We start from the raw sequence: 13493 nt of genomic DNA, 5'->3' as shown, positions 1-13493 counted from the left end.
TCAAAGATGGAAGCATTACTTGACGATAAATCAACATATAAAATAACGAGAATAGATCCAACAATGAAACTGCAAAAAACAAATAACAACATTATATCAGACTTACTTAAAAATAATTACATCACAAAATCGGAGAAACATAACTTGACGTGTCACTCTGCTGAAGCCTCAACACTTTATGGGTTACCCAAGACACATAAAGCAAATGTACCTCTTAGACCTACAGTGACACAGAAAAGTATACATACACCCTATAAAAATGCAGTTTTGGCTAAATCGTTGGGTTTTTTACAGCAACAACTGCACTGTGTGGCTCCTTGGTGACAAAATAACCATAATTACACAAATTTATTTTAATCTAATACGTATATTTAGTACAATTAAAGAAATTCAATTTTCACAACACAGAAAAGTATACATACACCCCAAGGAAATAAGAGTATTATCGTAAAATTTATGGAATTAGTAGCAAAATGTATACATTTTTTAGTTTTGGCGAATGTCTCTAGGTGTCTGAGATATATTTTAGAGAAAAGAAAATAATTTTTGGGGGTCAAATGCCGTTATTTAGGGTCAAATTTCTTATATACCTCGTTAAAGCTGACCCTTGCTTAATTTTTTGCGTATTTAGGTATTGTACTTTATAAAAAGCACAAAATTCGTATCAGATGGCAAATCTTGAGACCCTAGAAAGCTTTGAAGTTGTTTTTGTGCATAATATACCTTCCTGAACGTCGATAAATGCACGTTTTCCCTCAAATTTCTCAGGAAGTTAATATATTCCGCGGAATTCTTGGCGAAAATTAATACAAAATGCATTGAATTGCCTTGTAATATGGTCTGATACAATCCTTGGGCATTAATTGAATCAGAAATGTGACATATTTTGTTACAAACCTCTTCCCAAAGCTTCTAAAGCAACAAAATATAAGCACTACCAAAAAAGCATGAAATTTGTACTGTGAACAACGTCGTTTTCGTATTATGATCATTACCGTTACTATAGGCGCGAAACGTTTCGTATAATTGTACATTTCTGAGTCAATTGATGCCCAAGGATTGCATCCGACAATATTACAAGGCAATTCAAGGCTATAGATGGCCTGTAATTTGCACCAAAAATTCCGCGGAATCTATTCACTTCCTGAGAAATCTGAGGCAAAACGTGCATTTATCGACGTTCAGGGAGGTATATTATGCACAAAAACAGCTTCAAAGCTTTCTAGGGTCTCAAGATTTGCCATCAGATACGAATTTTGTGCTTTTTATAAAGTAGAATACCTAAAAACGCAAAAAATTAAGCAAGGGTCAGCTTTAACGAGGTATATAAGAAATTTGACCCTAAATAACGGCATTTGACCCCCAAAAATTATTTTCTTTTCTCTAAAATATATCTCAGATACCTAGAGTCATTCGCCAAAACTAAAAAATGTATAAATTTTGCTACTAATTCCATAAATTTTACGATAATACTCGAATTTCCTTGGGGTGTATGTATACTTTTCTGTGTTGTGAAAATTGAATTTCTTTAATTGTACTAAATATACGTATTAGATTAAAATAAATTTGTGTAATTATGGTTATTTTGTCACCAAGGAACCACACCGTGCAGTTGTTGCTGTAAAAAACCCAACGATTTAGCCAAAACTGCATTTTTGTAGGGTGTATGTATACTTTTCTGTGTCACTGTATATCTTCGTCCACTAAATTACCATGTTACAATTTATCTCAACATATGGGTAAAATCCTAAAAAACATCATCTCAACGGACTATAACATAAAAAACGCAGGTGAACTCAAAGAAAAATTAAATATTATTAGTTTGGGTGAAAATGATATTCTAGTCTCCTTTGACGTGGTATCGTTATTTACTAACATACCTACACACCTAGCAATAAGAAATATTTTGGACAAATGGGAAACATTGCAAGAATACACGACAATTCCAAAGAGAAGATTTCTGGAATTGCTACAATTTTGTCTAGTTGATAACAACTATTTTAAATACAGCGATAAGATTTACACCCAAACATACGGAATGCCAATGGGAAATCCGCTGTCACCAACTATTGCAGACATTGTCTTAGACACATTATTAGATGACGTACTTGGAGAATTAAGAAGGAACAATATCGAAATCAAATTAATATCGAAATATGTTGATGACATTTTCGCAATAATAGACAAAAACCATACAAACATACAAACACCATACTAAAATTATTAAATTCATACCACAATAAGCTGCAATTTACACTAGAATTGAAAAAAAAAAAAACAACAAAATACCATATTTAGATATGACGATCATAAGATACAACAATATAATCAAAACAAATTGGTACACCAAAGCTACATCTTCAGGAAGAATGATCAATTTCCATTCAACTCAACCAAACACAATAAAAATCAGCCCTGCAAACAACTTGATAAATAAAAGCTTCGTTCCAGTACTTTTTTAATGGTAAAATGTGCAAAAGAGAAAACTGTCAAAAACTAGTTCAACGCACACATTTTTCCAAAATGTACGGGAACGGAAAAATGGCAGAAACGTCAAATAATCTGGAACAAAAGTCAAAGTCGGCGTATCAGCTAATCAGAAGGCGGCAAACATGTTGCACATTTTTGCTCACTGAAATTTATCGTGTAAAAAGTTTCTAAAGAGAAACCTATTCCGCGCCATTTTTGTTCAAAGAGATGTGAACATTTTGCAACTTTTTTGGTGTACGGGAACGCGTTTCGGGCAAAAATGTGCAAAATGTGTTAAATGTGTAAAAACTTTTTAGTTCTGGAACGAAGCTAAAGTTTTTTACATGTGTGATAAGGAATATACCAATGCTAACATAAAGAGAATTACAGAAATACTACTCAAAACAACTACCCACTGTACATAATAAAGAATCTGATCAACAGAAAAATTGAAAATATGAGAATCCATAATACATCAAATAAACCCGATAACAAAACTAACTTTTTCAGTGTCCCTTACATACCAAAGCTAACAGATAGAAACACATTAAGAACAATAACAACATCATCACTAGAAAACAACACAATAGCATACCGATCGAACGAAACACTAAAGAAAATATTTACAAAGAGAAACAAAACAGAAAAATTAAAAGAAAATAATGTTGTTTATGAAATAACTTAACTTGTAAAGGCAACAAAGGAGACTCGTGTAAAAAAGTTTATGTTGGAACGACGAAACGAATGCTTAGCATAAGATTAAACGAAGACGAAACTGATATAAAAAGGGGAAAGAAAGTACTGCATTAGCTCAGCACATAAAAGAGTATGGCCATACTGCAGATTTTGAGAATGTGCGAATATTGGATAGAGGAAAAAGGGAGAGTAAAAGGTATACTCTGGAGAGCTTACGTATTCAAGAGAGGATACATAAATCAATCAACACCAAAGAGGATAAAGATAACACCAAGCTCCAATATTCACTTGCAATCTTTTAAATGAAACAGTTCTGTGATTTAGATTTAAGTGCTGCAATATTTTTATTTACATTATTATTATATATTTTATTAAATTATACAAATTCTGTGTTGTGATGTCCAGTTTTTTATATTTTGATGACAATATCTAATAAGAATGTAACTAAGAATAATTGTAAGTATACGAAAAATCTGTTTGCACAAAATGTTGTATAAGTAACCAATTGTATTTTGTCGTTAGGATTTTCATAATAAAAAGTTGGAAACAGACCAACGAAACGTTGAGTTAAAACATGAAATAAATTAGTTTTATTTTATTAACAACTCTGACCGAATCAGCCCGGTGAAAAACACTCTTCTTGGAATTGATAAAGCACGGTCATAACATAAAAAAATAATAACCAAAAACAATATAAATATTTTCTTTAGTCAGCTCAACGCAGTTGTGACGCAAAACATTAAAATGCGATTATCTCAAAGCGGGCAAATGGCGTATGGAACACATAAGCATGACACCGACGGTATGTTCTTCACCGCTTAGAGCATGCTAAATACGTCGCAATATGTGTGTGTGCCATATTAGGGTTAATATATATAACAGTTTAATAAATGCAATATAATTATGACATTGCATACTTTTAGGCATATGATAAACAACCACTTGATACCAAAAGCAAAGCATTGATCTCTATTGCAATGACTATTAATTATATTAATTACCTTAAAAACTATTTGTTTTTCATTCTTATCAGCGAACGAGATATTTGGTTACAAGGTATCTGAGCGTGTAAATTGCAAAACTCCTCCAGATAATTGAAATTACTTCTGTGAACACCTGAAATGAAAAAAAAAAAAAATGCAGCACCTTGGAAGTAAACGTCGACACTAAGTTTCATTATGAGGAAATTTTAATTAGAAATTTTTGTAAATCAAATTCCGAAATTCTTCGAAGATACAACGAATGAGCAAATGGGAAAAGTACGGATAATTGAATGAACTTTTTCCTTGAAAATAACCTATGCGTATCTCAAGCCATAATAATGGTTGAAAGTAATAATCTTCTTAGGGGACTATGCACAGTGGATGGATTTCTTTAGGACAATGAGACAAAAATAGTTAACATTGGTATATCATCTTAAAACTTTACTTATGATTGGTTTACATTTACGAAATCCACTCGCTTTCAACTGTCAATTACATTGCTTAAACGTCAAATGAAATCCAATGGACTTCGGATGAGTTTTCATTCGACGTATATGCAGAGGAATTTACAGTTGAAATCAAGTGGATTTCGCAAATGTAAACCAAGCATTACTTAGCATTTGTTCCATAGGCCGAACTAAGAAAAGATCTCCATTTCTCTCTGTCTATTGATTCGCTTTCAGGAATACCGCACTATTTCATCTCTTCATCCACTTGTTTGCGCCATCTATTCCTTGACCTGCCCATTCTGCGTGCACCGCCAAGCGGTTTGTATTTATACGCCTTTTTAGCGGGTTCATCTTCGCCCATTCTTATGATATGGTCTAGCCAACGCAATCGCTGCATCTCGATACTTTTAACTATATTGATGTCGTTGCACGGCACAGCAGATACAGCTCGTGGTTCATGTGACGTCGATATTCACCGTCAACGCAGATTGGTCCGTAGATCTTTCGAAGAATTTTTCTTTCAAACACACAAAGCACTGCCATGTCTGCTTGCGCAAGTACCGATGCTTCGGAGCCATACATTACCACGGGTAGTATCAGCGTTTTGTATAGTGTTATTTTTGTTTGACGAGATGTGGCTTTGTTTTTAAATTGCTTACTTAAACCATAGTAGCATCTGTTGGCCAATACAATTCTTCTTCTTATTTCACAACTGATGTTGTTTGTTGTGTTTACGGAGGTGCCGAGGTAGACGAAGTCTTTTACTACCTCAAAATTATAGGAACCAACTTCCACAGTTGGTCCGAGCTCAATGGACGCATTGCGCGTCGACACCATCAACTTGGTCTTCTCACCGTTTACCGCCAGACCCACTTTAGCAGATACTCCTTCGACCTTCATAAAAGTATCAGTTACTTCTTTTTCTTACAGATCGTCCCATGATGTCTATATCATCAGCATAAGCAAGTAAGATGTGGCTATTGGTGTAGATTGTGCCACTTCTTTTGACGTTTGCCTCTCGTATAACCTTTTCCAGCGGGATGTTGAAGAGATCACCCGAAAGTCTGTCTCCTTGTCTCAAACCTCTTTTGGTACAAAACACTTCGGAGAGGTTCTTTCCAATTTTAACTGAGAATCTCGTGTCAGTTAAAGTCATTTTACAAATCCGGATGAGCTTTGCGGGGATACCAAATTCAGACATGGCTTGGAATACCTTTGAGCGTAGCTGGCTGCTTTATAATCGACAAAAATGTGGTAGGTGTCGATTGGCCTCTCTTGGGTCTTCTCCAGGATTTGCCGCAGGGTAAATATCTGGTCAGTGGTGGACTTGCCAGGTCTAAAGCCGCATTGGTATGGTCCAATTATTTTATTGATCATAGGCTTTAGTCGTTCGCACAATATCCCTGACACGATCTTGTAGGCAATAGGGAGTAGACTTATGCCCCTATAGTTGGAGCATAAAGTCTTATCTCCTTTCTCATGGACGGGACACATGATGCTCAGGTTCCAATCGTCGGGTACGCGTTCTTCCTGCCAGATGGAGCTAACTAACTGATGCATACACCTTCTCAGCGTGTCGCCTCCGGTTTTAAGCAGATCGGCTGGTACACCATCAGCCCCTGCTGCCTTATTATTCTTTAGTCGGTTTATTCTTTAGTCGGTATTATTGGATACCAGCAGATTGGGGAAATGTCCCTTCCATATCCTTATCACGCTATCTGTATCTGTTACCAGATTACCTTGCTGGTCTCTACAGGAGGATGTGCCTGTACCAAAGCCATCTGTTTGATGTTCCACTCTTTGGTAGAATTTTCTGACTTCATTCTGTATCCAGTACATCTCGATTTGTTCACACTCCCGCTTTTCCATCACTCTCTTTTTCTTACGGAAAAGACGTTTCTCTTCTCTCCTTTTCTCCCCATATCTTTCTCGTGCGCTACGCGTTGCTACCAGGGGTGCCAATTTGGTGGTTTTCCCGCTACTCGTGGTGATTTTTGACGTACAATAACCATTGCTTAAGCAGGAATGTCAACTGTTTTAAGGTAAAAAAGGTAAGGTATGTGACTATAGCGATTTTTACCTCGGAACAGTTGGCATCCCTTGTTGCTACTGATTGTAAAGTAGCTCTATATGCCGCATTTTTATCTTCGATAGCAGCACGACACTCCTGGGCATACCATGAATTACTTTGTGGAGGTCTCTGGTATCCAAGTATGGATTTTGTGGGTGTTTGCATGTTGGGCAATATTTTGCCATTGTGTTGCTATGTTATCGGGACAAGGAGTGCTCTGATTAGGCAATTGGGCTAGTTGAGTGGAATATTCTGTGGCTATCTGTTGTGTTTGCAGCCTATCGATGTCCAACTTCCGCGTTGTGTCTCTTCGTGCTTTATTTGCAACGTTTAGACGGGTACGTACCTTTGCTGCAACAAGGTTGTGGTCCGAATCAATGTTTGCGCCTCGGAACGATCGTACACCTAACACGCTCGATGAATGTCTTACATCTATCATAACATGATCAATTTGATTACTTGTTCTTTGATGTGGAGACAGCCAGGTGCCCTTATGAATATCGAGGTACTGCTAACTACCATGTTTCGTGCAGCGGCAAAGTCTTCAGCCTCATACCATTGTCAGATGTTTCGCTGTGGAGACTTAATTTCCCGACTGTTGGGCCAAAGATATTCTCTTTTCCAATTTTGACATTAAAATCGCCTAGTATAATTTTAATGTCATGGGTAGGGCATGTCATAAGTTTTTTCTAAGCTCTCGTAAAATACATCTTTGGTCTGTTCGTCCTTATCTTCAGTGGGACCATGAGCGCAAATAAAGCTGATGTTCAAGAATTTAGCTTTTAATCGAATTGCAGCGAGTCTTTCATTCACTGGGGTGAAGCTTGAGACCAGATGTTTTAACATCCGACCAACTACAAATCCACAACCAAACTCATGCTTTGTGTCATGGCAGTTATAATACAGTGCGTCACCCTTAGGTGTTGTTGTGACGCCTTTCCCGTTCCATCGTATTTCCTGTATGGCAGTAATGTCAGCCTTGTACTTTTCAAGTACATCGGCCAATGCGTAAACTGCACCTTCTCTGTAAAGAATGCGAACATTCCAGGTGCAGATTCGCAGATCATGGTCCTTAAAACGTTTGCGGGGTTCGTCAACTTTAAAGGGGTTTGTTTTTCTTTTCTTTGGTTTTTTAATAGTAGGCTGCTTTTTCTAGGGGAGGGTTACTAACCCGACGCCCAAACCCAAGTATTTAACGTTCTTATGGGTGAACGCGCGGCACATGTTAGCTCACTACCTTTAACGAGTGTTAAAGGCATTTCCCCAGGTGACACCACAGGGAGGTCAGTGTGCACTTGCGTTGAAAGAGGGACCAAGATAAATCCTGGACTTTGCCATAAAACTGTTATACACAGACATCAAATTTTTGAATTTTGTCATATGGCGAGCGCATCCACTGTGCTATGATTGTTTACGGTCCAACATTTTAATATATAATTTTTATACCCTCCACCATAGTATGGAGGGTATATTAAGTTTGTTTTTCCGTTTGTAACGCATTGAAATACTCATTTGCGACCCTATAAAGTATATATATTCTTGATCAGGGTAAAATTCTAAGTCGATCTGAGCACGTCCGTCCGTCCGTCCGTCTGTGGTAATCACTCTAGCATCCACAAAAATGGAGATAGGACGCTGAAATTTTGGGAAAATGCGTCTTTTGTTTGCAGGCAGGTCAAGTTCGATGATGGGCTATATCGGTCCACGTTTTGGTATAGCCCCCATATAACGGTACCCCCCGATTTGCGGTATTTTGACGTTTTTAGCTACATTTTTAGACCGATTTAGCTATAATTTGACGTTTAGGGTTCTTAAGTATCAATAAACTTATATAACAAAAGTTGTGGACATAGGTCCACGTTTTGGTATAGCCCCCATATAACGGTACCGCCCGATATACGGTATTTTGACGTTTTAGCTACATTATCAGACCGATGTAGCTATAATTTGACATTTAGGGTTCTTAAGTGTTAATAAACTTATATATTAGAAGTTGTGAACATAGGTCCACGTTTTGGTATAGCCCCCATATAACGGTACCCCCCGATTTGCGGTATTTTGGCGTTTTTAGCTACATTTTTAGACCGATTTAGCAATAATTTGACATTTAGGGTTCTTAAGTATCAATAAACTTATATAACAAAAGTTGTGGACATAGGTCCACGTTTTGGTATAGCCCCCATATAACGGTACCCCCCGATATACGGTATTTTGACGTTTTTAGCTACATTATCAGACCGATGTAGCTATAATTTGACATTTAGGGTTCTTAAGTGTTAATAAACTTATATATTAGAAGTTGTGAACATAGGTCCACGTTTTGGTATAGCCCCCATATAACGGTACCCCCCGATTTGCGGTATTTTGGCGTTTTTAGCTATATTTTTAGACCGATTTAGCTATAATTTGACATTTAGGGTTCTTAAGTATCAATAAACTTATATAACAAAAGTTGTGGACATAGGTCCACGTTTTGGTATAGCCCCCATATAACGGTACCCCCGATATACGGTATTTTGACGTTTTTAGCTACATTATCAGACCGATGTAGCTATAATCTGACATTTAGGGTTCTTAAGTGTTAATAAACTTATATATTAGAAGTTGTGGACATAGGTCCACGTTTTGGTATAGCCCCCATATAACGGTACCCCCCGATTTGCCGTATTTTGACGTTTTTAGCTACATTTTCAGACCGATGTAGCTATAATTTGACATTTAGGGTTCTTAAATGTCAATAAACTTATATAACAAAAGTTGTGGACATAGGTCCACGTTTTGGTATAGCCCCCATATAACGGTACCCCCCGATTTACGGTATTTTGACGGTTTTAGCTACATTTTCAGACCGACTTAGCTATATTTTGACATTTAGGGTTCTTAAGTGTCATTAAACTTATTTAACAAAACTTGTGGACATAGGTCCACGTTTTGGTATAGCCCCCATATAACGGTAGCCCATTTGGCAATTTTAGCTACAATTTTTAACAGAACTAACTGTAATTTGACATTTGAAGGTTGTAGTGGTCACCACACATCTGCATCAACAATTTTCAACATAGCCCCAATATAACGATGCTTCCCGATTTTCGGTACTTTGAGGATTTTACTTAAAATGTTTAACCGAACGTAGGTCCGTGTTTTTGTATATCCCCAAAACAAACCTCCCGATTTTCCGTACCTTAGCTTTATTTTTTTGGGCGAACTTTCTGTAATTTGAAATTCAAAAGTCAACAAAAATTGTTCATTTAAGTTCATATTTTCGTATAGCCCAGATACCTCCGAACTAGCTGTTAATGACATTTGAAGTTCCCACGTTATGTACCGATTTTCGATATTTTGAGGATTCTAGCTAAATTTTTTAACCGAATTAGGAGTTATTTGACATTAAAGGCTCCCATCAAAAACTGTCAACATAGGCCCATGTTTTATTTTAACCCCTATATAACAGTACCTCCCAATTTCTAGCCCACCAAAAATTGTCAACAGTTAGATATAGGCACCATAAAAAAGGGCCTCCCGAATGAAACATTTTATGTACATTATCTGACATTTTAACGTACTAACTTAAAGTTGGGGACAGGAATGAATATTTTATGGTGGAGGGTATGAAAAGTTCGGCCCGGCCGAACTTAATGCTTTTTTACTTGTTTTAGTTACATCTTTCGAAACATACGCCCACTGTATTTGATGCACAACAAATCTTTAACTGATAACATTGAACAAACAAATTCCCAGAACTTGGAACACTGATTACATCGACGGTAGCAGAAGATATAAGAACCCTATCTTTGCATTGAAATGGAACAATAACCAATTGACAGCTAGAGAAAAATCAAAGCAACATGTCGTTTAAAATTATTTTCACATTTGCAATGGCAATTTTTGCCATTGGCAGTCATGGTAGGCCTGTTGTGGAGGAAATCGAGAAACAGGCATTACCACAAGTTATAACAGGTCGCAGCTCCTTTGATCGTTATACTTTGGGACAAGAAGTTGATGGTAAGAGACACCACACAATTCCTTTTTTTATTAACTTTTTTAATTTCCTTTCCCCTTCAGGTGCTCGAATCCTTTTCTCTTACCAATATGAACAATCTTTTGATAACATCCAGGATGAAATTTCTTTAGACTATGACTATCCATCGGCAGATTCTGAAAATAATGCCGCAATCACACAAATTGTTTTATATGTTGAAGCCTCTGATGATGCCACCACTCAGGCCTACGTTACCGCAGGAGGCATTGGACAAACTTCGATTTCGTTGCAAGTTGTAGCCAAGAATGCCGATCATTTGCGATACATGGTTGTTGTCTATGGCAAAAGTGTTTAATTTGTATGTGTTACTTATCAATAATTATTTCTTTGTAAAATATAATTAAAATATCGGCTATATTTAAATGTTCGATTTATTTAATCTTAATTAATTTAATTTATTATACCCTCCACCCTAGTAAGGAGGGTATATTAAAATTGTTTTTTCCGTTTGTACACCTTGAAATAATCATTGCGACCATATAAAGTATATATAAAGTATATATATTCTTGATCAGGGTAAAATTCGGAGTCGATCTATGCATGTCCGTCCGTACGTCTGTGGTAATCACTCTAGCATCCACAAAAATTAAGATAGGACGCTGAAATTTTGGGAAGATTCGTTTTTTGTTTGCAAGCAGGACAAGTTCGATGATGGGCAATATCTGTCCACGGTTTAATATAGCCCCCCATGTAGCGGTACATTTTCAAACCGAATTAAATATAATTATACTCTAAAAATTATGGCCATAGGTCCATGTTTTGGTATAGCGCCCATATAACGGTACCGCCCGATTTTCGATAGTTTGAGGATTTACAACAATTTTAAACCGAACTAGCTGTAATTTGACATTTGAGTGGTCACGAAACTTCTCAACCGTCAACATTGGTCCATGTTTTGGTATAGCCCCCATATAACGGGACCTCCGATTTTTGGTATTTTGAAGATTTTAGCTACAATTTTTAACCGGACTAGCTGTAATTTTTTATTTGAGATTCTCTGTGGACACGAAACGTCTCCACCAAAAATCGTAAACATAAGTCCATGTTTCGGTGCAGCCCTCATATAACTGTACCTCCCGATTTTCGATATTTTGAGGATTTTAGCTAAAATTTTTAACCGAACTAGCTGTAATTTGACATTTGATGTTCTCAGTGGTCACGAAAGTTTTCCACCAAAAATCGTCACCGTTGGTCCATGTTTTAGTGTAGCCCCCATACAACATTACCTCCCGATTTTCGATATTTCGAGGATTTTAGCTACAATTTTTAACCGAACTAGCTGTAATTTGACATTTTAGGTTCTCAGTGGTCACGAAAGTTTTCCACCAAAAATCGTAAACATTGGTTCATGTTTTGGTATAGCCTCCAATAACGATACCTCCCGATTTTCGATATTTTGAGGATTTTAGCTACTATTTTAACCGAACTAGCTTTTATTTCACATTTGAGGTTCTCAGTGGTCACGAAAGTTCTCCACTAAAAATCGTCAACATTGGTCCATGTTTTGTTATAGTCCCCATATAACGGTACCTCCCGATTTTCGATATTTTGAGGATTTTAGCTAAAATTTTTAACCGAACTAGCTGTAATTTGACATTTGAGGTCCTCAGTGCTCGCGAAAGTTTTCCACCACAAATCGTCAACATTGGTCCATGTTTTGGTATAGCCCCAAATACAACGATACCTCCCGATTTTTGATTTTTTGGGGATTTTTGCTACAATTTTTAACTGAACTAGCTGTAATTTGACATTTGAGGTTCTCTGTGATCACTAAAGTTCTCCACCAAAAATTGTCAACATTGGTAAATGTTTTGGTATAGCCCCCATATAACGGTACCTCCCGATTTTCGATATTTTGAGGATTTTAGCTACAATTTTTAACCGAACTGGCTGTAATTTGACATTTGAGGTTCTCAGTGGTCACGAAAGTTTTCAACCAAAAATCGTCAACATTGTTCCATGTTTTGGTATAGCCCCCATATAACGGTACCTCCCGATTTTCAGTATTTTGAGAAGGATTTTAGCTAAAATTTTTAACCGAGCTAGCTGTAATTTGACATTTGAGGTTCTCAATGGCCACTAAACTTCTTCATTAAAAATCTTCATAATATGTTCCTATTGTGGTAAATTCCCCATGTAACGGTACCTCCCGATATTCGGTATTTTAAGGGTCTTAGCTGCACTGTTTGACAGAACTACCCGTAATTTGACTTTTGAGGTTCCCTGCAGTTATAAAAGTTTTCCACCAAAAATTGTAAAGATAGGTTCACATTTTGATATACCACCTATATCAACCTTTCACCTGGCTGAACACATTTTTAGATTAGATTAGGTAATTTAGGCATTTGAGGTATCCGTGGTCGAAAAAATTTTCCACCTAAAATTGTGAAAGGAAACTAAATATTACATTTTAATTAAGACTATTTTATGGTGGAGGGTATAAAATGTTCGGCCCGGCCGAACTTGAAGTCTTTTTACTTTTTATTTTATTTAAATTTGCTATCTGCTGCGATAGAAGGGGGTGCTTTGTACCTTTGAAACTCTCTTTCTCTCTAAATCATGACGATTTATCCTGAAGTGCCAGTGTGGAGGAAGCCTGTCCACCAAATCGTCACAGGGATACCTACTGCTATAACACAAGCGGGTACTGCATCAACAACATCCTGTTGTGCTGATGCACAGGTAAACGATTCGTCTCCTACCGACCTATTGCTTTGTAAGATCGGTCAACAAGTTTTCTTTGTCAACTGCCGGTCAGCGTCTTGATGACCTACTTCTGATCTTAT

General features: G+C 36.8%; 1 protein-coding gene across 1 annotated transcript; it reads left to right on the top strand.

Moving 5' to 3' along the window:
* Positions 1-10495: 10495 nt before the first annotated feature.
* Positions 10496-11070, top strand: LOC141397172 (uncharacterized). The gene is made up of 2 exons (XM_073973128.1): positions 10496-10670; positions 10731-11070. Exons 1-2 carry the CDS (start codon positions 10514-10516, stop codon positions 11000-11002), a joined length of 429 nt encoding a protein of 142 aa, XP_073829229.1. The 5' UTR covers positions 10496-10513; the 3' UTR covers positions 11003-11070.
* Positions 11071-13493: the final 2423 nt, after the last annotated feature.

The sequence above is a fragment of the Musca autumnalis genome, unplaced genomic scaffold, assembly GCF_047663935.1.
Source record: "Musca autumnalis isolate F117 unplaced genomic scaffold, ASM4766393v1 scaffold_3, whole genome shotgun sequence".
Classification (NCBI taxonomy): domain Eukaryota; kingdom Metazoa; phylum Arthropoda; class Insecta; order Diptera; family Muscidae; genus Musca; species Musca autumnalis.
The sequence above is the reverse complement of the archived record's forward strand: the minus strand, read 5'-3'. Positions and strand labels throughout refer to the sequence as shown.

Coding starts and splice junctions, on each gene's coding strand:
- LOC141397172 (XM_073973128.1), top strand. CDS start 10,514: ATGTCGTTTAAAATTATTTTCACATTTGCAATGGCAATTTTTGCCATT. Junction 10,671..10,730: donor TTTGGGACAAGAAGTTGATG/GTAAGAGACACC, acceptor TTTCCCCTTCAG/GTGCTCGAATCCTTTTCTCT.